The following is a 26,038-nucleotide window of genomic DNA, read 5'->3' as shown; positions in this document are numbered from 1 at the left end:
CAAAGAGTTAACGCGTGATTTAATTCCTTCTGGTCGAGAGGATGGCCACATGCAGGTCAACCTTCAAACTTTGTTGTCACAGGGAACCCCATCCCTCATTATGCAAGACATGTTGTTCACGATGGGCCAGGGCTCACCCTAGAACTGAAGCTAACGTGACAACAATGTTGCACTTCTGAGATGAGCCACACTGACTATGTTTCGAGCGAGCACCATCACCACCACATTGGCGACGAAGGAGCGACAAACTATGGACTCTTAAGATGATGCCTTCAGGAAGGAAACCGTCACGACCGCACTGTCCTGCCACCGCCGAATTCAAAAGGATCAAGAGTTTTCACCTGGACCATCGAGGATGTCAAGAAAAGAGTTGTGGCATTGCTGTCAAGAAGGAAACGACACACATGTGTGTTGTTGGGTAGCTTTTCACCTTGGTAGGAAGGTCCTAACCTCTAGAACCAAGTGCGGTCGGACGCAATATAACCGTCGTACCACCTCCATTGCTTGCCACTCGCTAGTCATCACGTCGCCCTTGCAACCATGGCCATGAGGCAACACTTGAGTTGTGACCCCCGCACCCAAGTGGCACGACTCGCACCCTCAACTGAAGGGAAGCACCCAGACGAGGAGGTGGCCCGTCAGCTAGGAAAGTTGACCATGCACCCAGATTTGCAGATCCATCCCGAGCCAGACATCATTCGAAGAGGTGAGATGCCATGTCAGTTTGTGACCCTAGAACCACATGCACATGTGGTGGCCATCCCATCAGGCTTCGGTCGCACAATTGCCCCAATGGTCATTGGCCGCCATGTGACTTCAGCCCAAAGGAAGGACAAGAGAGGAGAGAGTGTTAGAGGAGGAGGGATTGCGGAGGCCAGGTGTCGCCAGCGGGAAAACCCGAGGGAGGGGGAGGGGTGATGGTGGGAGTCACCTCGTAATTGTTGGAAGTGATGCACTAGAGTTTTCTGTTGTTCTGAAGCGATGACCCTTGTATAATTAGGCCGATACTTAAATTGTTTTCATTCACATATGTGCAAGACGGTAAGGAATGGCACGTGTTTGTAAGGAATGGCATGTGTTTGTCATGCGGTAGTATGAGATGAAGTCTTACATCAGCTTTGGTATTACCTTCAATCGATTTCAATATCGTTGAAACGGATGTATCTAGATGCACTTTAATATGAGATATACATAGAGTATTAATTATTAGCTCGTGTACGCGGACCCCGTACGGCCAGCACCGCATTCTCCCTTATCTGAAGTTCTCCATATGCACGCCCCCACGAGCCAGGATGCCATGCTATAGCTATGGTCCGGTCGGTGGCACATGAAATCCACGAGATGGACCCGGCCATAAATCAACCCAAACAGTATTATTAAAAAAATCAAACAATGAGCGAACGAAGGAAGGAGGCAGCGGGCGGGCAGAGAGACAGAGGCAGGCACGAGCTGGCCACGAGCCCGCAAGACGCCAAAGGGCGCATATCATTGGCGGCAACCACAAGGCGGACAGGTGTCGCAGCCGGTGTCGTCCTCACCATTCCTGCTTGCTACTACTGCTAACCAAAAGAAAAGAAGAGAAGAGAGAAAAAAAAAAGTCTGTTCTTTTGCGTTGGTTATCCACGACTCGTTCGTCCCCCCTCCACACACGACGTGGAGCCACGCCGATGATTAGCTCACCCGTACGCACACAGGGGCAGATTAGCCATTTGCCCGTCTCACCTTCACCGCGGCGAGAAACTTGTGCACTTGATCGCGCTCGCACGTGTCCGCCTGTGTTTTGCGCTCCACGCATTAATTCTGGTGTGAATCTAGGCTTGTCTAGTAGTAGTCTTTGGGGTGTTTGTTTTCAGGGATATTTTTTGTAGGGCCTAAAAAAAGCCTTTTTTAGAGACTTTTTTATCAAACAGAGAGACTTTTTACGAAGTAAACTAGTTATTTAGGACTAAATGAAGAAGACCCTCAAAGAAAGTCTTTTGAGGACTTTTCCAACAATGCCCCTCCATGAACCTATTGGCCCGCCATCCCATGGTGTTATTTAATTATTATTTTTCTGTATATTATGGGCAACATGGTCATTTAATAACCTCTAGAAAGGGACTATAAACTTTTTAGTCTATGAAAAAACAGGGAGACTTTTAGGGACTAGGGACTTTTTAGTTGAGACTAGGAAAAGTTTTAGGACTAGAGAACCAAACACCACCTTAGTTTTGCCCTTGTAAGGCAGAATATAACTACACTCCACTGATGCAAGAAGTTCATTAGCCTTGGTATTTGAAAAGATATGTACGTGTTGACGTAAATAAACTAAGTAATTAGTTGCCGATTCTGCCCCTCGCGATCCTGATCCACCCACCACCCCGCTGCTGACTCGCAAGCGGACAAGGCATGGCAGCTATAAATCGGCACCCCACTCCCTGCATCTGAAAAATTTCAAGCCTCCCTCCCATCAACACCACACCACACAGCATTTCATATGCAGTAGTAGCCATCTTCTCCACCTCCTCCTCCCGCCTTCCAGCTAGCCACCTAGCTCACTATCACATCATCCACACCAACTCATATTGATTCCGTTCCCACCTGCTCACCGTCGCCATGCCAATGGGCAGCAGCAGCGCCGCCATGCCCGCCCTCCCTCCCGGCTTCCGGTTCCACCCCACCGACGAGGAGCTCATCGTCCACTACCTCGGCAGGCAGGCCGCGTCCATGCCCAGCCCCGTGCCCATCATCGCCGAGGTCAACATCTACAAGTGCAACCCATGGGACCTCCCCGGTACATACATGACTAACTAATCAACAGCATCCATCGATTAATCAACTCCAGCTCTGCTCTAATTACTGGAGTATTAATTTTCTTGTTTGAACTTTGCAGGCAAGGCCTTGTTCGGGGAGAATGAGTGGTACTTCTTCAGCCCCCGGGATCGCAAGTACCCCAACGGCGCGCGCCCCAACCGCGCCGCCGGGTCCGGCTACTGGAAGGCCACCGGCACCGACAAGGCCATCCTGTCCACGCCGGCCAACGAGAGCATCGGCGTCAAGAAGGCGCTCGTCTTCTACCGGGGCAAGCCGCCCAAGGGCGTCAAGACCGACTGGATCATGCACGAGTACCGCCTCACCGCCGCCGACAACCGGACCACCAAGCGCAGAGGATCCTCCATGAGGGTGAGCATTTTTTTTTCTTCTTCGCTTATTTATTTATTTATTATCTACTGTATTTTCTTCACTTTGGTAAGAGCAGTTGCTTGTACCATAAGCTACTACAACTTACTCGACTTAATTGTTTGCATTTGAAATGTTTGTTTAATCAGCGAATTAATCCGGGATTTTTATTTATTTGTTCGAGCAGCTGGATGACTGGGTGCTGTGTAGGATCCACAAGAAGTGCAACAACTTGCACAACTTCTCCTCCTCTGACCAGGAACAGGAGCACGAGCAGGAGAGCTCCACCACCGTGGAGGACTCGCACAACAACCACACCGTGTCGTCGCCCAAGTCGGAGGCCTTCGACGGCGACGGCGACGACCAGCTGCAGCTGCAGCAGTTCCGCCCCATGGCGATCGCCAAGTCGTGCTCCCTCACCGACCTGCTCAACACCGTCGACTACGCCGCGCTCTCGCACCTCCTCCTCGACGGCGCCGGCGCCGGCGCCTCGTCGTCGGACGCCGGAGCAGACTACCAGCTGCCGCCGGAAAACCCGCTCATCTACTCGCAGCCTCCATGGCAACAAACGCTACACTATAATAACAATAACAATGGCTACGTGAACATCGACACCATCGACGTGCCTCAGATACCCGAGGCCCGTGTAGATGACTACGGCATGAATGGCGATAGGTACAACGGCATGAAGAGGAAGAGGTCCAGCGGCAGTTTGTACTGCAGCCAGCTGCAGCTCCCGGCGGATCAGTACAGCGGCATGCTGATCCATCCGTTCCTCAGCCAGCAGCTGCACATGTGAAGAACCAGAGAGCTTGGATCGAAGAGATCATCGTTGTTCCATTTGAACTTGCTGTAGATCGAGGAGATCGCCCGTTGTGGCAGATAGGCAGGGATCTAGCTTGCTTGCTGCGTCGTGAACTCCCAACCGATAAGAACGGACAAATTTCAGAATTCTTGGTGTAGCACAAAAGCTGTAAATTACGGGGTTTATTGTGAAATAAATTAATCCAGTATTGTTACAAGATACTCCTACATGTGATGATCATCATATATCCTAGGGTTCTTAGTTAATTCCAGAATGCAAAACCAACGACGCATCCATTCCATGGCCGACACACGCAGCCGGACTTGTTAATTAACTGCTGGCGTACCCAGCACTAGTTAATGATCGAGGCTTGTTGCTAGCGTGTGCGGTCTGAACCCTTCCCTTGTCCACCGTACAGCCAGGAGCAATTAACTAACGCTCGCTCGAATGATCCATAGCATCTGTCACCGGAAACCAAAGCCCGAATCAAATACACATCATTTAACTAAGGCTCCGGGGCCAATCGAACGGCAAAACGTCAGCTCGCAGGAACCGTCCAGGCGTGGAATTAAAATTGTGGCAGGCCGGACAGATGAAGAAGGCGGCGGCACACGCCGCTCAACTGCTGCTGAACTTAATTTAGTTGCCGCGCATGCTGGTATATATCACACGTTGCGAATTAGATAGGCTAGAAACTGGAATCTTCCGTCCTCCTCCATTAGGTTAATCACAAGAGCGTCTCCCTATTGGAGACAGAGCTTTGTTTATGCTTGCGGCCCTTTCGAACCATCGTGTACCAAGCCAAAGAAGATAATGCAGAGTACTTAATTGGCTTAGCCTTTCCGATCCGGTCTACCTCTACGGCTCTACCACCCCATGGTTGGGACTTGGAGCGATCACACCAAAGAAACTTAATCTAGTAGCTACACGTAGCGGAAGCATCAAGTCACACATGCTTACGGGGACTTGTTACAGTTAATTGGTACTTATACGCTAGTTTAGTCGCCGGATAGCCTAACCGCACGCGCGATTAAAAGGTGATTGAGACATATGAGGGTGGTTAAGATAAGAATGGTGCGTCCTAATCAGGCTTCAGCGTAGGCTTAGCTAAGTCATGACGATGATGCCCTAAGCATCGGTTATGATAGATTATCTCTAAGCAGGCATGCATGCATGCTTGCGAAAAGCTAGTTGAAAAACGTCTGTGGGGTGGGGTTACTAGGATCGTCGTACGTAAGAGGTTGAAAGGCTTATCCATGAGCTCACATGCATGGGTACATGACATGGGTGGCTGGTCCCCTTTTTCTAGAACGATAGCCACTATCGGTAGCCGCTAATAATTGGCTACTTAGGGTAACATAAACTTGACCTCCCACCTTTATAGAAAAGGAAAATTCTGAACTCAATCTTCCTTTATTTTCACGAAGATGAATTCGATCTTCTAGCTAGTTTGATCCTCTTCATGGAGCACAGCATACATCATGCTAAGAGCAGCTTTTTGGCTGCAGACTTGTTACATTTCACCTTTTTATATACCTTGACATCTCGCTGCATTTCAAAAAACTTACTAATTTAGTTTGAGGCCTTTGACCAGCGGCACAAATCGGTTTATGATAGGTTTGAAGCAAAACTGGGTAGTTGAAGAGGAAACAATTTCTCCGCTAGCTTCAAACTAATACTTACTAATTTAGTTTGAGGCCTTTAACCATAGAACAATTGGTCTACGGTAATTTTTTATTAATCAAGTATAAGTATGTTACGACGAGGAGGGTATAAAGGAAGAAAAGAGAAAAAAAAAGTTAACCAATATCAGCTCCAAGAAACACTATAGGAATTGAAATTAGGGCAAAACTTTAACAAATCTTGAAAGCGAGCAACATGCTTGTCCTAATCATGTGACTTATAAGCTCTAGATTTGCTCTCAAGAAGTGTTTCCAGGAGTCAAGAGAGGGAGTTATGCTCCTGAAGATCCTTCCATTCCTTTGCATCCAAATATTCCAGCACTCGTGTATAAGAATTTCCATTACAATTGGTTTAGGTAGTCTCTCAGTCGTGAGAAGAGCTTCATCATAAACTGAACCCCCTCTAAATAAAATTGAGATAATGAATCTCCAATAGTCAGCGTCGGTATTTCGATTCTCATGGTGAAGACAGTGACAGAGAACATCATGGTGGCTGAGGTTTGAGGCCTTATAATGGTGGATCGAGTCTTCATGGCAATGAGGACTTTACTTGGTGATTCGGGACTCGTGGCAGTGGCATCGGTAAGTGGAGGCGGCAACACAGGCGGAGTATAGAGTCTTAGCTTTCAGGGTGAAAACCTAAGGTATGACCTTAATTGGTTGTGCCTGGCAGTGACCTTGTTGAAGGCATTGTTTTGAGAGCGCGGATCTTCTTCATGGTGAAAACCTAAGATCTATGATCGGGCGATGACAGTGCATCTGCACTATTTCCTTCTTGAAGGTGTCGCATTTGGAATATTGGGACTTCGGGTGTTGTCTAGGTGGTGGTTTGTGCTGCAGCTACAAGTTGATCACTGTAGCAGGATCTTTCCTTTTTTCTTCTTCTTCTTCTTATTGTCTTTTGGTTGTGTGCATCTGTAATGTCTTTATGACATTGCGTTGTTGTAGAGGCTGGATGTAATTGGTATCTTCGCGATATTAATATATTCTCTTTGTTAAAAATACAGTCATTGGCAAAGTTGTAGTCCCCAAACAGATGGTGTGCAGTTTCATCAACTTTTTAAGTACATAAAGTGCATGCATAATCATCCATATATAAGCCTTTCATTTGAAATAGTGTTGTGGTGTTCAGCTTATCATCAAGTATAAGCCAAAAGATAATTTTATGCTCGAGCCTACTTGGTCCTTTCCAGACTTTACCAAAGAGTTCAACGGCCTTGTTGTTTCCCATGATAGTTGTGCACATTTCATAGAGGAGTGACCCTTTGAATATGACCAGAAATCCAACTAGCCCTCCTCTGCTGCCGCTACATCACTTTGGTTGGCCCAACTAGCTACCCTTTTAGAAGGTTCTAGAACCTTCCCAGGCCGTTTTTCTGTTGCCTTCTTTTCCGGGGTTTTTTGTGTTTTGTTTTCCTTTCAAAATTTTGTTTTCGCTATCCTTTTCCCTTTTTTTCCTTCTCATTTTTGAGTCCAAATTCATGATTAATTTATGAAACGCAGGAATAATTTTTAAATTCGGGAATACTTTTTTGCACATTCATGAACATTTTTTGAAATCATGAATATTTTTCAAATTTTTGAACATTTTCTGAAATCTGAGAACAATTTCTAATTTGTAAAAAATAAATCTAAGAACTTTTGCCCTAAAACGATGAATTTTTTTGTATACGTGAACTTTTTTCAAATTCATGAACATGTTTTGAAATTTGGAACATTTTTTAAATCATGAACATTTTTTAATCCTGGACATTTTTTGAAATTTGGGACTATTTTCACAAATTCTTTAATATTTCTAAAATTCATGAACATTTTTAAAATTGAAGAAGAGTTTTTAATTTTTTATTTTTACATAAAAAACAAAAGGAAACTTGAAAAAGAATAATGGGCCCGCGTGGGTCGAGAAGTGCGCGTTTCGGCGACTCCTGTCGCCCTACGTGGGAAATAGGAGCTCCCAGACATAAAGTATAGTGTTTTTTCTTCTCAGAACATAATGGGCTGTAATGTGGGAGAGAAAGCTATCTCGGCCTAGAATTTATATGGGCTGAGAATACTCGGCCCATATAGTTTAGGAGTCATCTATTCGGGAACACCGGAACACTCAAAAAAAAAGCTCCTGATCAAACATTTCTCAGTTCTAAAAAAAAGACCAAACATTTCTCAAAACAAAAAAGCTCCTGACGAGTCGACTTGGGCTGCTCCATTCTTTGATTTTTTTTCCAAAATTAAAAAAAAATGTTCGCAATTTGAAAAAATTCAAAAAAAATAACAGCTCCTGAGCTAGCCTGCCCACTTCTCACACGTCAGCACGGCCTGAAGAAGCACAAAAACAAGTCAGTACGACCATTTCTGAATTGCGACGGAGGTGTTTCCACAATATCAAAATGCAGCTCATGAGCTGTTTGCTGACAGAACGTACCAGGAAATTTTGTTAAGACTTGGCCAAGCAGATTCTTAATTCCCCAAAAAAGAAGGACAAGCAGATTCTCGAGAAGATACATGCATTCGGTCCCTAAAATTGGTGGAGTACAGCTCGCTAGCCGTGGCTTCCATCTCTTTTTTTTTCAATCTGACGACATCATGCTGACAGTAGAGAGTATCTTGGATCTCCGATGAGCCAGCTGCCGATCGAGTTGATAGAAAATTTCAGACCAATTAATGCTGCACATCAGCTCCATTTAGGTAAACAAACTTGGCCGCACCCGGTAGAGTAGCTTGCAGTTAAGCAGAAACTTCTATCTCCGTTGATCTACGGAGGCATACGTGGATTCGGAACCGACATTGAACGGTCAGAGAACGGTGTCCCTCTGACATGCTTTACAGGAGCATATGCATGCGTGGCTAGCTGGACGTAAGCTAGCTGTACCACAAGCTAGCGCATGTGGCACCGGCCGATCGCTTTCCCTAGCAAACAGTTGGGTCAAGATCGAGAGTTTGAATCGAAGCCCGGCCGGCCGCCAAATCCAGTTCCGCCGGCCAGATAATATGGACCTTGCATCGTGTGCTCTAGCCTCTAGGGCTGGCTGTCAAGCATGCACGCACGTGCTCCTAGCCCCCAGAGCTAGAGAATAAACTAATAATAATTTAAACAGCTGGACACGTATACCCAGTTTCATTCAGTAGTACTAACATATTATCAGTTAAATTTTTGATCAAAATTTAACATATAAAATACAAAAAAACTAATAAACCAGGACGAAGGTAGTAGTAGCGAGTTTCTACGAGATTCTAGCCGACCGAGGCGGCAAGCTCGTGGCCTAACTAAGAGAGGCTGGAGCTGACCAATTTCGATTGTTCCATGCATGGTAATACTTGTGAGGTATGAACAGCCGTCATTCTTGCATGCATGCTGCAGGCTTTGACCGTTCCACGCCATGAGAATATTTCTTCTTGTAGAGGTCCTATGTTGCTGCTGCAGGCAGGCTTGAATCCGTACGGTTAAAAAAGGTTACAAAAGTCCTACCTTGGCCAACTAAATTGCCATAGTCACGAACTGAACAAGACATGTTGCAACTTGCAAGAACGAGCCTACGTGGCCTGATAGCTGCATGCATGCCCACACCACAGCACTACTCATGCCGATGTTAAGCTAAGTACTGTACTACTCAATGTTAGGCTGATATGGATGCTAGCTACTACTCCAGCTTCAATGTGTACATGCATGCGAACTGATGTGCGCTGCACTATTTTATTTTATTTTATTTTATTTTTGTCAAAAGAGATGGCAATTACCAAGAAACCGGAGCAAAGCACACTTGAATCTACGCTCATCAACAATTAACAAATCGAAACTGAGTTATTTACCATATATGCCGCGAAATTTCACATTATCATTGAGCTAGCTAGCCTAACTGCATGCAAAGACCTGACCAAATACATGCATACCTAGTTTCTCATGCATGGTCATCAAAGAACACACAAACCCTACATGTTTCTTCAAATCAGTCTATATACTGAAACCGGGCATAGGAGAAAAGTAAAGGGAATAGTTTCCTTTGTCAAAATATCTAGGCGAGAGAAGAGTCTGTGGTTTGAGGGATTTGTATCTTTCTCCGCAACGCTACAAGAGAGAGAAGAAAGTCAAGTGGCCTACCAAACAAGCCTCCTGCCGTCAGTTTTAGGTCCTGTTTGGTTTCAAATAAGTCACCAACTTATAAGTCGAAAAATAAGAAAAATGACTTATTTTGCTAAACGGACCCAAATTATAAGTCACCCCAACTTATAAGTCATAAGTTGCTCCACCCCAACTTATAACTTATAAGTCACCCCCTTTTACGTGGGTCCCATCATCTTTACATAAAAAACAAGGTGGAAAGGTGTGGTCAGGTGACTTATAAGTCAGGTGACAACCAAACAGGCATGACTTATAAGTCACTGATTTTAAGTAACCTGACTTATAAATCAGATGACTTATTGAAATCAAACAGGCCGTTAATTGGCAGCGGCCCCCCACACTCCCCGGCTGTAGCTGTGGAGATACAGGGAATTAAAGCTGCAGAGGGCAATTAATCGCTGAAATTAATGCCCCCGATCACACCTAAATCTGATGTGTGATGTGGGGCGATTAATGAAACCGACTGAAGAGTTCCTTCCTAGGCAAGGTTTAGGTGGACCTGGCCCCTCCGACGCCACGGAAAAGGTCGCTGAAAGCATTATAAAAGTTGGCCTCTTGCGCGCTCTCCATCCCCTTCCTGTTCCCATTCATCCGTCTGCACCCAGCCTCGCTTTCTTGTGCGCTCAAGCAAGCCTCCGAGGTTCCTCTTCTTCTTCTTCCTCCCGATCGATATCACTCGTAGCTAGCAGGCTACTGCTTTCCTTGGCTGGCTTGATCGAGAGAGCGAGCATGGTGGAGAGCGTGGCAGCAACGCCGTCGGAGGAGCAAGGCCGCGGCGGCGGCCTGTCGCTGCCTCCGGGGTTCAGGTTCCACCCCACCGACGAGGAGATCATCACGAGCTACCTCCTGCGCAAGTTCCTCGACCCTAGCTTCGTCTCCCGCGCCGTCGGCGAGGTCGACCTCAACAGCTGCGAGCCGCGAGATCTCCCAGGTACCAATTCGCTTCGCCCCCCTAGCTTCATCGTCTTCTTCTTCTTTTTTCCATGCATATTTACGGCGGGCTAGCTAGCTGCTGATGTTGTTTGATGTGGAACTGAAGGCAAGGCCAACATGGGGGAGAAGGAGTGGTACTTCTTTGTGCACAAGGACCTCAAGTACCCCACCGGGAGCCGGGCCAACCGCGCCACCAAGGAGGGCTACTGGAAGGCCACCGGCAAGGACAGGGAGATCTTCAAGCCCCGCGCCCGCGAGCTCGTCGGGATGAAGAAGACGCTCGTGTTCTACAGGGGCCGCGCGCCCCGCGGCGCCAAGTCTGAGTGGGTCATGCACGAGTTCCGCCTCGAAGGCAAGTCCAGAGGCCAAACCATGAACAATCCCAAGGTGAGCCTCTCCAACATTCCATTCTAATTACGCCTCTCTCTAGACTCTACTCGATCGGAGGGTGAATTGATTGGGAGTTTTTTCGTGTGTGCTTTTGATCGGTCAGGACGAATGGGTGGTGTGCAAGGTGTTCAACAAGAAGGGGGAGGCCAAGGCGGCGAGGGCCGCCGACGTGGACGCCGAGTACTCCGCCGTGACGACGCCGAACTCTAGCTCGGTCGTCGACGCCGGCGAGGGCGCCGGAGACTTCACCGACTCCATGTTCACGATCGACCCGCTCTGCTACATCCCCAACTCCGACGAGTACACAAGCAACCAGCCGCCGGCCAAGACGACGACGTCCACCACCACCAACAGTGCGGCGCCGCCGTACAACGCGGACTACTACTACCCGTCCGTTCCTACTACAGCTGGAAGCTTCAACCTCATGTCTAACTACAGCTTGACCAACGCCACAAGCAACGCGCAAACGTCCACCGCCATGGCCAGCTCAGTCCCGGCAACAAGCGGCTCCTCCTGGCAGCACATGCTTATGAATACGGCGCCGCATGGCGGGATGATGGGAAGAAGAAGCTACGACGTCAACCTCCATGAGCAGCAGGCGATCATGATGAGAGCCCTAGGTGGTGTCGTTGGCGCCCAAAACTTCGGTGAGCCGGCAAAGGGTCTGCAGTTGCCGAGCTCCGCGGTGACCGCCGGCAGTGTTCCGCCTCAGCAGGGCAAGCTCGGGAGCTACGACGACGGTGAATTTCCCTATGGGAATTATGATCTTGCTTCTGCCGCTATGAGTGGACGCCCAGCTGCTGCTAATAATCTTGGTCCTAGGTTTTACTGATCGAATGTTCATTGATTGTAGTAATTTTGTTGGTTGCTTCATTGATTAGATCGATGTTGATTATATATGGACTATGGAGAGATTACAGTTGCATTAGTTTGTTTTAGGATTTTGTAAAAAAGGACAATATATTGTTTGTTGTGAGTTAACTATGTTGCTTCTTCAATCTTCATTGAGCTGATGTTGTCGCATGGCACATAATTTCAGTTTCACTAATTCTCGGTCGCCTAAACTTTTGTGGGGATCTTTGAGTAACTTGGGTAATATAAGTATAACTCAGGTGAAGATCCTTTTCCCAAAATGTAGTTAACCACATGAACATAGTAGTAGTATCTCAAGAAGTCTGCCAGCTATTTTAGCAGCACAAACAATTCTTGGCAAGTTATATATGAAGTTGGCGTGGAAATGAGGATGGTTGGGTGTTGGTCCAAATTAAGACTTAGAGAAATATAAAAGTTCAGACAACTTATGGTTTTGCAAACTCTATCTTTAGGTTTAGTATGTGTGGCGTTTGTAGATGGCTCTTCTTTCATTGTTAACTATAATAAGGACCTCGGTCGTCGTCTGTATATATATACAGGCTGTTTTTGTTGAATCTTGATTGCCCTAGTCGTGTCCTTGTTGTGCCTTCTCATCCAAAATAATTAACAGATGATGCTGTTGATTAGGTCGTGGTACTGGCTTATTCTGTTCTCTAGCTAGCTACTAGCTACACAGATGGGTAACCAAAGTAGCTAGCTACTAGCTACAAATCGGTAACCAAAGCAGCTAGCTAGCTATATGCATGTGTACTCTAAATAGGCTGTGGAGACAGACAGAGCTAGAGAGATATCTAAACCAAGAGAGTGAGCCATGGTGTGTGTGTGTGTGTAGGTGCGCTAAAGTGAGCCCGAGCGCACTGTGCTTATTCTACGCTCCGACCCATGGAGCGCACCCTGTTTGCTAATCGGTTACATCATTCTTTAATTAGCGCAGCCACATGCATGCATATAGTAAATAATTTAATTTATTTACTATGTTTGGCCCGCGTTTTACTAGCATGCGAGTCGAGGATGCGAGACAGACGACATTGCTTGTTGACCGTAATTCATTTAATCCTGTTACCATATTTAGCATGGTTTTTTTACTAGCATGGCGGGATCAGTGCATGCGGATGGTAACTGTTTTAATTCAGTTACCATTCCTAACATGCTTTTTACTGCCATGTGAAACAACAGATGTCAGTAACCCAATTTGTTCTATTACCAAGTTTTTCATGGACGATTACTAGGTTACTACATTTCCCATGGTTGATTACTATATGCCATTACAAGTAGGCATGTAGAAAGGAAAAATGGTGGTGGGACCATGCACCTGCATGTCCAGCCATTAACCAAATTAAATATGTTACTACTTTTTTCTTGGTTGATTACTATGTATCATTTGAGCATGCATGTAAAAAAGACAAATGGTACCGGTGCGTGAACTAGTGGGTGCAGATAGTAACTGAATTTATTGGGTTACTATATTTCTTATGGTTGTTTACAATGTGTTGCTACGACCATGCATATAAAAAAAAGAAATGGTGGCGGGATGATGAACCGCTGCATGCAGATGGTAACCAAATTAAATCTATTACTATATATTCCACAGACTTTTACTAACAGGTGGAAGAATAATGCCGATTAAACCAAACGGTGCGTGCGACACGAGCGGAGCGCAGAATAAGCGTTTTACGCTCCCGCTTAGTTTAGCGCTTCCCGCTTACGGACTCTTCTTTTGTACTCTTGGGAGTATGTACTCTCATCCTCAATATACCTCATATACGTATTAATTATACCTCTTTATTATTCTCAATATACTTTATTAAATATTCTAAGATACTTCAATATGAGTTTAGTTCACAAAATATCATCTGCGACGTACTTTTTGTAATATACCTTTTCACGTACAAACACATCAGTATATACGTAAATATTTAAAAATACATAGACTCACATAAATTTTTTCATGAAACTCATTTTAGGGTATCTAATAATTACTAATGAAGTATATTAAAAATAATAAAAAGGTATAAAAGATTCATCTATGTGGTATATGAGGAGTGGGAGTACGTACTCCCAGAAGTACACAACCATTTTCCTATATATATATATATATATATATATATATATATATATATATATATATATATTCTTCCATGTATGTATGGAAAAGACACAACTAGGTCATACTTATACAGTAGTAGTGCTCATACGTATGACAATACTTTTCAGGTGCGGTGACTTTTGTTTGTCAAGACCTGTGAAATTGCTCGTAAATCGTAATGTAAGCAAGCTAGTTTGTATTCTTGGCGCGCAAGTTAGGACTTAGTCAAGTGGCCTCCAAGTTAATTAGCATTGTATACAGGTTGGTGCAAGCTGGAGCGTTCGTCAGCAGGAAAGCACGTGCAGCCACGCATGCATACATGTTGGACGGCGCGTGCATGCACGCAGGCCACGTGGGGACGCCACCTGTATGCCAGCTCAGTTATGGGAGGAGGTCATTCACTTGATCTACCGAGAGACCAGTTTAACGAAGTACCTCCTCTATTTTAAAATATTTGAAGTTTTACTTTTGTCATCAGTCAAATTTCCTTGAAGTTTGGTCAAGTTTGTAGAAATAACATCATCTATAACATCAAATTAGCTTCATTAGATTCATCATAATATACTTTTATCAAACTGAAAAAAATATGACTCTCCAATATTTTAACACAAGAGTAGTACACATGAAGATCGATCGTTAGAAAATGGAGAGCTTTTAACTGAAACTCTAAAAGTAAGATGATCAGTTACCAATGGTGGCCAGCGAAGATTCCTCGAAAAGAAACTATATACAACCAGCAAGATAGTAACTGAAAGATGTAGACGTAACCCCTGGCATCCAGCTTGCATGCATGATCCCGCACACAGTGCAGCGCAGGCCTGGTGCAGCGTGATCTGAGGGGGGAAATAGAAAGGAATCCCCCTTTTTTACCGGCATTTTGGGCATGTTTCCTGCATCATAAGCCGGTGCAAGTTACGTACCATTTTTGTTTCAAATAATTTAAAAGCTATATGTGCATTTTCCGCCCTTTTTCACATGCCACATATGAGCACCTGCGAGAGATACTGGATACCTTTGTAGTCGATGTAGCGTTTTCACTCACTGAACGAACATCGTCGGAAATATTGAAAGAACATTGTCGGGAAGTCTGAAATAATAAATCTAGAAAAATTGAAGCACCAGTGCTAAATATAGAACTTGAACCCTATTGGGTTGGTTCCACCAAAATGAGTTTGCCTCACTGCACGTATCGCAGGGGTAAGTTTGTAGTATTAGGATCGAGCAATGCCTACGAAGATCTCTTGCACTTCCTTTTTTTGAAAATTTGCAGGAGAGCGGCTAAAATTTCGTTGGAAGAAGATTTATCACTTCCCATTACTCCACCGTGGCGGTACTAGATCAATAGTATCATGCTTCTGTAGATGCCCAAGGTAGGTACATAACTAACTCATCGTACGCATCCCAGGCCCCCAGAGTCATGCTACGTAAGCAGGTTTATTATTTCAGAAAGGAAAAACTGCTCACAACAATCCGCAAACGTCAAAGACCTTTCTTCCAAGTTATGTTTTGCAGGCTATACTATACACTGGCAGTGGCATGGCTCCCAAGAGACAAACACGCACTGACTTGGCAGCCAATGTATGGGCCAGTACGTCGCCGGTACCGACTATACTGAAAACACATCTCATTCGCCAACGTCAGGCTCAGCGGATAGACATTATAGTACTATCATCATGGGCCTCCGGGATATGCAATGACGTGTGCCTCGGCCTGACTATGAGGATATATGTTTGGTCCAGAACAAAAATGTCGCATCGGCGAGGAATCGCACAACAGTAAGCAAAATACAACAACAACAACAACAACAACAACAACAACAAATCCTTTTGCCCTAAGCAAGTTGGGATATGAAACGCGATATAACACCACACAATCTATATGCCCGCGAAATTTCAGTTGCGTTTCCTTTTGCATTATAAAAGACAAAATGGAGCACGCATTAAACCATATATAAAGGGACGCCACAATTTTCTACTCACTCGAGTGCTAAGCCAAGACAAGACCTATAGCAAGCATAAAGGACAAATTGACACGAGAGGAGGAAAAGATACTGGGGCGTCATCCGACTATCCATCGTTTTAAATGAAGTAGGCAGAGCGATCACTACTCCAATCTCAATCATGTAATCACTTGCGCGGTAAGTCTAACTGACAATTACACATCCTCAGCGGTGCAACATAGAAAGGAGCGATGCCCCCAAAAGTAGCCTTGTGTCCCAATCACCCAAGAAATTGATGTGCTTCAAGTTATGACTACTAAAAGAATAACAAGATTTTATTAGATGGACATTAGTGCCATCATCTTATTGGCTTCCTGAATTCCAGGCTATTCACAGGGAAAACTGGAAACAATTCTGGTTTGATAGTACAACATAAACCTTGCGCATGTAGTAGTTTGCAAAGGCTCAGATCTCCGTGGGTTTGGGAATGCAATAGTACATCAAAAAATTGATCACTAAACAGAAGTTTGGCTTAGTAAAATACACAAGCAAGGCACCTTTGAAGAGGAAGCTAACTATATCCACTGCGCAGGGTAACAAACACTGGCCATCCACATCGGGTTTGCTTCAAGATCAGACCAAGTTTAATCCTGGGGAGCCTCAAACCTTGACGGGGTATCGATCCCCATCATGCAGCAAAGTCCTGATATCAAGATGATAAGCAGCACCACACCCTGCAGATTACGCAAAAATGTGAATGAATTATGCAAGGATACAAACAACTGTGATCTACATACTGCAGTTTATACAGATGAAGAGGACAAATTCAACAGCATAGCTTGGAATAAACAAAACAGAGTGCGAGTAACAACTTACCACAAAAACTCCTTCCAGGAGAGTTGATTTTAATTGACATTCTCCATCGCATTTCTCTAGGACAGGTTTAGTTGTATTGGTCTTCTCTGCAAGATACCTGGCTAATGGCAGGTCCGAAGGATTCTCCAGCAAACCATAGGGTTGAGATGCGTAAAGAACTGTGTATTTAGCCCCAGACTTGTCAAGAACAGAAACCAGATCCAAAAGCAACTGCCCTGAAGTAAGGAAGTGGAACACAGGTTAAAGTTGTACAGTTGAAGGTGATGGAACTAAACCTGGTTACTTTACCCAACCTTCTGATTTTGCATTGTCCTTGAAACCACCGCTACAGAAGACGATTAGCTCAGTTGGTTGGTTGTTTCCCATCCGTGACTTCACCAAGTCCTGGAATGTATATGCTGTCAATAAATAATGATATACAGAAAATATCGAAATAAGTATTTTATATGTAAAAGATAACTTGCTTGAACAGAATCCATGTTCAGATGTTTCTTCACACTTTCACTGCTTGCAGTACACGTGTCTGTGTAAGTGATATGATTTCCTCCAGAACCATCCTCACAATTCTCAGTAAATCCAGATAGCAATGAGTTCTCTAGTGCTTCGTCGTCTGACATGGCAACATAAGGGAATGCCATGGAAAACTCGGAGCTTGAGAAGGACAGCTGGTAAAAGGTATATATATTAATGGATTTGAAATCATTCTATGCTTAAAATTATGTATGACAGCAGAGAAAAAACATGGAAAACCATATATGATGACTGTGACTACCTTTAGTATGTCCGCTAAAGCAGGATCGACCTGTTTATCTTTAGAGATGTCTGATGATTGTAGCTGAGGAACAATATTAGTTACTGGTTAGTGTAACTGAAGCAACAAAATAGAGATAGCATCTTCAACAAAAAAAATTCTAGGCTGGAGTTTTTTTTTCCTACACAGACTAAAGCATGGAGAATTTTAGAAAAAATAATGGCCTCTTGGACTTGACCAATAACAGCTAGCTGAGATATCACGACGAGAAGGTATTTGAATAAACAATTATCGATGATTATGAGGCTGCTTCCATCAAGTGTGGATTTAGTGTAACCAGTGAATGCCCAAAAGATGAAAAAACTAATTTATAACAGTAACAAATGTATGGTAGTCCAAGAAATACCTTTGATCCAAGAAAAAGAACTGCAACATCAACATTCTTTTGAGGACCATCCTTTGAACACTGAAAACAAAACCAAAACATTGTGTGCTGCTTAAATTTGTGCATACGAAGAACTCACATTTCAATAAAGCTGGATGTCAACTTAAGTTCCAATTGGGACATTGGAGGGGAACTCACCACCAAGTTTGACCAGCCACCTTCCTCGAGAACAGAATCAGCTAAACTCTTTGGGGAGATTGTCTGATAGTGGACTACTTCTTTAGCCTCATTGGGACTAAGTCTGGAGATAAAGGTAATGTTATGTAAACTACTATTACTTGAAGGACGGCAAATATATCAAAAATGAACTTGTATAATTGTACTTCGTTGGTAAGTAACCGAAATGCATAAATTTCACAAAATGAAAACTTAGAACTAGTCAACAAGTAACCAAACATCCAGGAGTAAGACTGATCAGGAACACCAGAGATGTAAAATATGAATCACCTGCACTAAGAACAACAAGGAGTAACACTGGAGATGTATGAGATGCATCGTCTACACTAAGAAGACGGAGGAGCAACATGTGACCTAGGTAGCAGGTAGCGCCTGGATGCATTACACAGTTGCTGTAATATTCACAGGTAAGGATGCATCTCGGTAGAAGGCGATTGTCATATCTAATGGAAATCAGGGTTTCAAGTTTCCTTCAGCTTCGAGGCCAGATACATTCCACAAGAAATAGAGAAAAAAGGAACTGCATGTTTCTACTTGAGGTATACAAATATGGGCAGACAGCGTGATTGAACAGAAGTCACTGTTCAATTTGCAACACAAAAAGTGCAACTTCCCCTGAGAACTGATGCTCAGCATCTGCTCTCCTAATGTCAACGGGACTATGGAGTGGCCTGCATACAAGTTGAACAAGGGTCCTGAAGCCAACAATAAACTCTGTTCTGTCTCTCCTTCATCCGGGGTTTATACCCATAGATCACTATTCTTAGTAGTCTACATGAACAAAATGTGTGGCTTTCTATGTAGAGTGGGTTTCATCACCAGATATCATCAATCCTCCAGCCTTCCATTACTGAAGTTGGGAAAATTTTCTTCCAACTACCCTACTCTACACTCCACAGATTGAAGATTGTCACAAGGATGAGTGAATTAATGTTTGCACTAAGTAAAGATCTAGAGATTGATTTTTCCACGGGTAGCTGTATGGACATACACAATTATGGTTGGAGAGAAATGCAGCTGACATAAATCTACTGTGATAATGTAGATACCAATCTTTTTTTAGAGGATGTAGATATCAATCTTGAGGTAACACCATGATTGCCTTCCAATGAACCATGCTATTCCGCAGCATACAGATACACCATAAAGTAAAGGTGAGAGGCCTTCAAGTAACAAACTTGAGGTGACTATCCCATGCACTGAACCAACTAGTAGGCTTATACTGATTTCATGTCAGATTAGTTGTATGAAGCAACATGGTACCACGTTCATGAAAAAAGAGCTACATGAATCATGTCATTACGCCCCAACAGTTGTTAATCCACCAACTTGCAATAGTTTCAGAGCTAAGCAGAATTCCAGGCTAAGATTCCTCCAGCTTTACAAGAACGTATCACATCTAACACAAGCAGAGATGCGCATCATAGTGCGCTTCAGCTACTTACCCGTAGTTCTTGGGCGCCCAGAGGAAGGCCGGCGCCATCACCGGGGCAGCCACCGCCACCTGAGCAGCAGCGACCAGCATCACCGCCAACGCCATCCAGACCGCCGCCATCTGATCGAATCGGATCGTATCCGATCGACCCCCCGAGAAAAAGTCAAACAAAATTGCGGGAAATTGCTGCAGAAATCGATCTGGAGTATCTGGCGCGGAAATCGTGAACGGATCTTACCTCGGGGGGAGAGGGCAGCTCGGATTGGGGATTTGGGGTTTGCGTTGGTTTGGCTCGCCCGCTTCCGATACCGATTTCTGCTGGTCACCGCGGCCGTGATCTGTATTGCGAATCGTGGCAGGGGCAGAGAGCGGGGGGGGGGGGGGGGGGGGGGGGTCGTGGCGTGAGTTGCTACCACGCTTGTTTTAGAGGCTGACGAGTGGGCCCGAGCATTAGAGGCAGTGTCTCGCACGTGTCCGACCTTGTGAAGATCAAGAGCTGCAATTTTACTTTTTCTTAACGAGGGACTGCAATCTTTCTGCTTCCTATGTTCACAAATATTACCTCCGTCCTAACAGTCGTGTTAGAGCCCCTACAGCTGGACTTTGCAAATTCGGCTTCTTAAACGCTCGCGGACACGACCGGGCACCTTTTAAATATTATTCCGTATATTCATGTACCGTAAATTCCGATCCTCAAATCCATGCAATCCATGCATGCCTCATACGGTACAAACTGTCTGAATGTCAAAGTTCGAAACAAAGCAAAGCAAAACATAATTTAACAAATCGGACATGACAAAATGAAATCAATGTCTGAGTGTGACGGATGGCCTCGGATCACTGGTTGGGCGCATGCTCCAAGCGGAATGTGTCCTGCTCGTCCTACTCCGCGTGCATCCGGGCCGCCTCCTCCGCCTGCACCCGAGCCGCAGCCGCCCTCGCCGCCTCGTAGTCCTTTCGGTCGTTGATCTCCTTCTTCTTGTCCGCAAGCCACTTCTTCGGATGCTCATCCAAGACGGTCTCGTCCGCCAACATGATCTTCGCATCTTCCGCGTCCCATGCGAGTTGCAACATTTCCTTCTCAAGCTTTATGTCGCCAAATGTCGTTGCGACGTCCTTCGCCTTGCAAGTCGTCGTCGACGAAATCACGCCTCCGACGGACAAGGCGGACTGCGTCTCCGTCGCGGTGGTGTGGGTTGGGCTGGACGACATCTCCGGCGATGGATCGGGACCTGAGGTGAGGATTGGGAGCAAGGGTGGAGGCCGGCGAGGGTCGGGCGCGGGAATGGTTGGAGGGCGGCAGAAGGAGGAGGAATGGTTTGATGGATTTGATGCAATTTAGGATGGGGTCGAGTTGTCGGGTCCGATGTGGCAGGCGTGCCCGGGCGCCCCCATATCCACTCCATATTTGGGCTGGATATGGGGGATGCTGGTCAGCCCTAGCGTTTGAGGGTCGTTTGAGAGGCCCGTCTAGGTTCAAAAATCGTGACCGGACAGTGATCAGGCGGCCCGCCTGGACGTATGAGGCGGGTTTGAGAGGTCCAGTTGTAGATGCTCTTAGGTACACTAGCAAATATGCCCGTGCGTTGCAACGGGAGAAAAAGAATCAGATTATGCAGATTATGTCATGATCAGATAAGGACTTTTAAAATGTCATTTCATAAACTACTGAAAGTACATTATATCGACTAGAGGGGGGAAATAGGCGATTTTTACAAATTCATGAATGAGGAAATTCAAGGTGAGGAATTTCCTAAGTCACGAACAACTAGCAGCGGAATAAGTACTCAGATGCAAGCGTAACAGAGTAGTAACAGGGTCATCATGATGAAATAAAGACAAGCACAGAGTACAAGTAGTGTGTAAACAGGATAATCAACCTGAAGACAAAGTGACTGAAGAATTAGGATTGAGAAAATTGAGAAAGTCTTCGGTCAAAGTGTTCAAACAATAATGATCAAGTAATTCAACGCATGAATGAGGAAATGAAAGGGTTGAGAAAATAGAACCAGTAGCTTGGTGAAGACGATGATTTGGTAGACCATTTCCAACTGTTGTGACAGTTGTACGTCTGGTTGGAGCGGCTAGGTATTTAAACCTGAGGACACACAGTCCCGGACACACAGTCCTCACCGTATTCTCCTTGAGCTAAGATCACACAGACCTCGCCCAATCACTCGTGGTAAGTCTTCAGGTGACTTCCAAACCTTCACAGACCCGGTCACTCGGTGATCCACAATTTCCTCTTGGATGCTCCAGACCATGACGCCTAACCGTCTGGGGGATGCACAGTCCTCAAAGGTAACAAGCATCTGTTCCATACAGGAACAATCTCTTCAGTGATGCTCAATCACTTTGGGTTTGTAGGTGTTTGGGTTTGGGTTTTCCTCACTTGATGATTTTCGCTCAAAGTCCTTGGAGGATGGGATGCTCTCAATGATAAGTGTCAGTTTCTCTCGAAGCAGCCAACCAACTAGTGGTTGTAGGGGGCGGCTATTTATAGCCTAGGGAGCAGCCCGCCATGATAAGACATAAATGCCCTTCAATGATATGACTGTTAGGTGGGTAAATATTTTGGGACAGCTGGCGCATAGCACAACAACGGTCAGGTATTTGATTATCAAATTCCTCAGGGCTATCATGTTCCTCACTTATAGGCAATCCGCATTGGCAAATTCCTAACTCCTCAGTCAGAACAAATTCCTCAGAGACCAAAAGATCTCCATCTCTGTCACTGAAGAAATTGACTAGACTGTATGAGATTTCCAATGGCTTCACTCGAAAGAATTGGGTAGGTGTAGGATTTTGAGATGAACATCACTTGGAAACTTTTCCTTAGTTTTACCTCGACCCCCTTAATAGTACGGTGTTTCCTATGACTTAAGAAAGAGAAAATGAAACTACGAAAACAAAAATCTTCATGCTTCATTATCCTTGCATGAATACCAAGTCTTCATGGTCACATCAATTTCTTCGCTTTCAAAATCCTCAAGAAAACCAAATTCTTCAGCTGAAGACATTCATTTTTAGGGATCGACTTTTATCGTAAATATCAAACTCCTTATAGACTTATAGACCTATGTACACTCGCAAACTCATTAGTCCCTTAACCTATAAGTCTTCAATGTTGGGGAACGTAGCATACAATTTTAAAAAAAAACCTGCGATCACGCAAGATCTATCTAGGAGAAGCATAGCAACGAGAGGGAGAGAGTGTGTCCACGTACCCTCGTAGACCGAAAGCGGAAGCGTTTGACAACCCGGTTGGTGTAGTCGAACTTCTTCTTGTTCCGATCGATCAAGCACGGAACATACGACACCTCCGAGTTCTGCACACATTTAGCTCAATGAAGTCCCTCGAACTCTTGGTCCAGCAAAGTATCAAGGGAGAGTTCCGTCAGCACGATGGTGTGGTGACGGTGATGGCGAAGTGATCCGCGCTGGGCTTTGCCTAAGCACTATGAAGATATGACCGGAGGTGTAAACTGTAGAGGGGGGCGCCGCACACGGCTAACAATTGCTGGTGTATGTTCTAGCGGTTCCCCCCTTTATATATATAGGTTGGAGGGGAGGAGAGGCAGCCATGGGGTCCTCCCAATTCGGCCACCCCCTTTTCCTATTCCTATTCGGGGTAGGGAGGGAAGAGGGGGGAGGAGGAATCCTATTCCCTTTTTCCTTTCCTCCTTCCTCTTTTCTACTCCAATTTGGCAAGCCCGTATAGGAGGGGTGCACCAGCCCCTTAGGGGCTGGTTTGTCCCCCTCTTGGCCCATTAAGGCCCATGTAGTTGCCGGGGGGATACCCGGAACCCCTTCTGGTGACCCGATATGCACCCGGTATCCCCGGAACATTTTCGGTGTCCGAATATCATCGTCCAATATATGAATCTTTACCTCTCGGCTATTTTGAGACTCCTCATCATGTCCATGATATCATTCGGGACTCCGAACAACATCCGGTCACCAAATCACATAACTCATATAATACAAAATCGTCATCGAACGTTAAGTGTGCGGACCCTATGGGTTCGAGAACTATGTAGACATGAACGAGACACCTCTCTGGTCGATAACCTACAGCGGAACCTGGATGCTCATATTGGTTCCCACATATTCTACGAATATATTTATCGGTTGTACCGTAATGACAACATATGTTATTCCCTTTGTCATCGGTATGTTACTTGCCCGAGATTTGATCGTCGATATCTTCATACCTAGTTCAATCTCGTTACCGGCAAGTCTCTTTACTCGTTCCGTGATGCATCATCCCGTAACTAACTCATTAGTCACATTGCTTGCAAGGCTTATTATGATGTGCATTACCGAGAGGGCCCAGATACCTCTCTGATACTCGAAGTGACAAATCCTAATCTCGATCTATGCCAACCCAACAAACAACTTCGGAGATACCTGTAGAGCATCTTTATAATCACCTAGTTATATTGTGACGTTTGATAGCACACAAGGTATTCCTTCGATATTCGAGAGTTGCATAATCTCATAGTCAAAGGAATATGTACAAGTCATGAAGAAAGCAATAGCAATAAAACTTAATGATTATTATGCTAAGCTAACGGATGGGTTTTGTCCATCACATCATTCTCCTAATGATGTGATCTCGTTCATCAAATGACAACACATGTCTATGGTTAGGAAACTTAACCATCTTTGATTAACGATCTAGTCAAGTAGAGGCTTACTAGGGACACTGTGTTTTGTCTATGTATCCACACATGTATCAAGTTTCCGGTTAATACAATTCTAGCATGAATAATAGACATTTATCATGATATAAGGAAATGTAAATAACAACTTTATTATTGCCTCTAGGGCATATTTCCTTCATTCAATACACCAAAATCACTAAGGGGCACTAAATGCACTTACAATCTCCCCATTTTTGGTGATTGGTGACAATATAGGTTAAGTTTTCAACGGGAGTAAACATATGAAGTGTAAATACTGATATTGAGGAATTTGGTTGCAAGATATAGAAGAACTCCCCCTGAAGATGTGCATATCTGAGGAATTTGCTTTGAAAAGCAAATGCACATTGTAGAGTAGAATCATGGAGATCCCCCCTATATCTTGTAATCCATACATGCATTTAACATATGATATGAAGAATTTGAAATGCATGATGAAATATGGACTCTGATGAATTTAGCATGCGTGCATTAAGGTACTTGAGGAATAAGCATGCAGAAAAGCAGTTCAAAAGAGCTAGAGCACCATAGGACTTAAGTTGACAACTCGATCAACAAACACTTCAGAAGAGCGAGAGTTGTGACTTAACAAAAACGCCCATATATAGAGACCCACTTGAAGACTAACTCAAATTTCTCCCCCTTTGTCATCGAATGACCAAAAGGGACGAAAAATGAGGACTAACGCCCCTGAAGAATATCATCATGATGTCGATGGGGGAGCACCAACGTTGTTGGGGTCGTCCGTTGGAGTAGGTCCTGCTGCCGTGTCATTCAAATCTCCATCTTCATCCATCTCGCGCGATGAGGAATATGAGCTGGCGACCACGTGAGGAACTTTGACCTTCTCGAATTTCTTCGAAGGTGGCTGAGACCAGTCAAAGTCCTGTTGGAACCCCATCTGCTTGAGATCTTCATCACCGTAGAGGTGAGACAATACATCCCAAGTGCGATCAAAAACTTCATGCAGGTAGTAATGGTTCTTCTTCACAGTGTTTTGCATGATTGTCATATTCTGAAGAATTGAACTAAACTGACGCTTGACCCGCTTGTGATTTAGATCGACTTTCTGATGAAGACTGAGGAGAAGCTCACGATCAGACATCACCTGCGGAGCAGTGGCCTGAGGATATTGCTTTGAAGCATTTGCGGCAGTATCATGTGTGGCAGAGTCATCATTGGTGGAATATGATACAGCTTTGTGAAACTGTCCATCCAATGGACGAGTGCCTTCATCAATGACAGCAGCCTTGCCCTTCTCATCAGCTGAGGAAATAGTCCTTTTGAGGACTTCAATTGGCGGCAAGTAGGTGAGATGATTTTGACAGTCAGCCTTATAGTTGATTGAAGACCTTGATCTGATGAATCTCATAATCCAGGGGGCGTAAGGCTTCAATTCAAACGGTGATAGATCTACATTGGCCAAAGTCCTCATGAATAAATCATGGTAGTTGATAGGAATACCATGGATGATATTGAACAGCTGATTCTTCATTATGCCAATGACTTCTTCATCATCAGAGTTATGGCCCTTGATTGGACTGACGGTTTTGGTCAATATGCAATATATAGTCCTTGGCACATAGAGCAATTCCTTGATCAGGAATGTGGTCCTTGGAGCTTGGTTTGGCTTCAAAGGCTTCATCAGCACTTGCATCAGATGATTT

General features: G+C 44.8%; 3 protein-coding genes across 3 annotated transcripts; 2 read left to right on the top strand and 1 right to left on the bottom strand.

Moving 5' to 3' along the window:
• The first annotated feature begins 2,438 nt into the window (after positions 1-2,438).
• Positions 2,439-4,185, top strand: LOC778383 (NAC domain-containing protein 1). Its single transcript, XM_044524623.1, has 3 exons — positions 2,439-2,773; positions 2,873-3,162; positions 3,347-4,185. The coding sequence occupies exons 1-3, from the start codon at positions 2,596-2,598 to the stop codon at positions 3,956-3,958; spliced, it is 1,080 nt and encodes a 359-aa protein (XP_044380558.1). The 5' UTR covers positions 2,439-2,595; the 3' UTR covers positions 3,959-4,185.
• A 6,160-nt stretch (positions 4,186-10,345) lies between these two features.
• On the top strand, positions 10,346-12,085 carry LOC123106857 (NAC domain-containing protein 45). Its single transcript, XM_044528895.1, has 3 exons — positions 10,346-10,691; positions 10,800-11,080; positions 11,187-12,085. The coding sequence occupies exons 1-3, from the start codon at positions 10,490-10,492 to the stop codon at positions 11,913-11,915; spliced, it is 1,212 nt and encodes a 403-aa protein (XP_044384830.1). The 5' UTR covers positions 10,346-10,489; the 3' UTR covers positions 11,916-12,085.
• Positions 12,086-16,291: 4,206 nt separating this feature from the next.
• LOC123103128 (uncharacterized) lies at positions 16,292-20,043 on the bottom strand. The gene is made up of 9 exons (XM_044524622.1): positions 19,904-20,043; positions 19,676-19,785; positions 18,192-18,294; positions 18,015-18,074; positions 17,630-17,692; positions 17,322-17,522; positions 17,151-17,241; positions 16,858-17,072; positions 16,292-16,715 (listed from the first exon to the last, which is right to left on the bottom strand). The coding sequence occupies exons 2-9, from the start codon at positions 19,783-19,785 to the stop codon at positions 16,626-16,628; spliced, it is 933 nt and encodes a 310-aa protein (XP_044380557.1). The 5' UTR covers positions 19,904-20,043; the 3' UTR covers positions 16,292-16,625.
• Between the last annotated feature and the right edge of the window lie 5,995 nt (positions 20,044-26,038).

This window comes from Triticum aestivum, chromosome 5A (genome assembly GCF_018294505.1).
Source record: "Triticum aestivum cultivar Chinese Spring chromosome 5A, IWGSC CS RefSeq v2.1, whole genome shotgun sequence".
Lineage (NCBI taxonomy): Eukaryota > Viridiplantae > Streptophyta > Magnoliopsida > Poales > Poaceae > Triticum > Triticum aestivum.
The sequence above is the reverse complement of the archived record's forward strand: the minus strand, read 5'-3'. Positions and strand labels throughout refer to the sequence as shown.

What these genes read in the sequence shown, in the direction of transcription:
- LOC778383 (XM_044524623.1), top strand. Translation starts at nt 2,596, where the DNA reads ATGCCAATGGGCAGCAGCAGCGCCGCCATGCCCGCCCTCCCTCCCGGC. An exon ending in CAACCCATGGGACCTCCCCG is followed by an intron (nt 2,774 to 2,872) that starts GTACATACATGA and finishes TGAACTTTGCAG; the next exon opens with GCAAGGCCTTGTTCGGGGAG. An exon ending in GCAGAGGATCCTCCATGAGG is followed by an intron (nt 3,163 to 3,346) that starts GTGAGCATTTTT and finishes TTGTTCGAGCAG; the next exon opens with CTGGATGACTGGGTGCTGTG.
- LOC123103128 (XM_044524622.1), bottom strand. Translation starts at nt 19,785, where the DNA reads ATGGCGGCGGTCTGGATGGCGTTGGCGGTGATGCTGGTCGCTGCTGCT. An exon ending in CTTTAGCGGACATACTAAAG is followed by an intron (nt 17,523 to 17,629) that starts GTAGTCACAGTC and finishes ACCTTTTACCAG; the next exon opens with CTGTCCTTCTCAAGCTCCGA. An exon ending in TGAACATGGATTCTGTTCAA is followed by an intron (nt 17,242 to 17,321) that starts GCAAGTTATCTT and finishes TATACATTCCAG; the next exon opens with GACTTGGTGAAGTCACGGAT.
- LOC123106857 (XM_044528895.1), top strand. Translation starts at nt 10,490, where the DNA reads ATGGTGGAGAGCGTGGCAGCAACGCCGTCGGAGGAGCAAGGCCGCGGC. An exon ending in CGAGCCGCGAGATCTCCCAG is followed by an intron (nt 10,692 to 10,799) that starts GTACCAATTCGC and finishes GTGGAACTGAAG; the next exon opens with GCAAGGCCAACATGGGGGAG. An exon ending in AAACCATGAACAATCCCAAG is followed by an intron (nt 11,081 to 11,186) that starts GTGAGCCTCTCC and finishes TTGATCGGTCAG; the next exon opens with GACGAATGGGTGGTGTGCAA.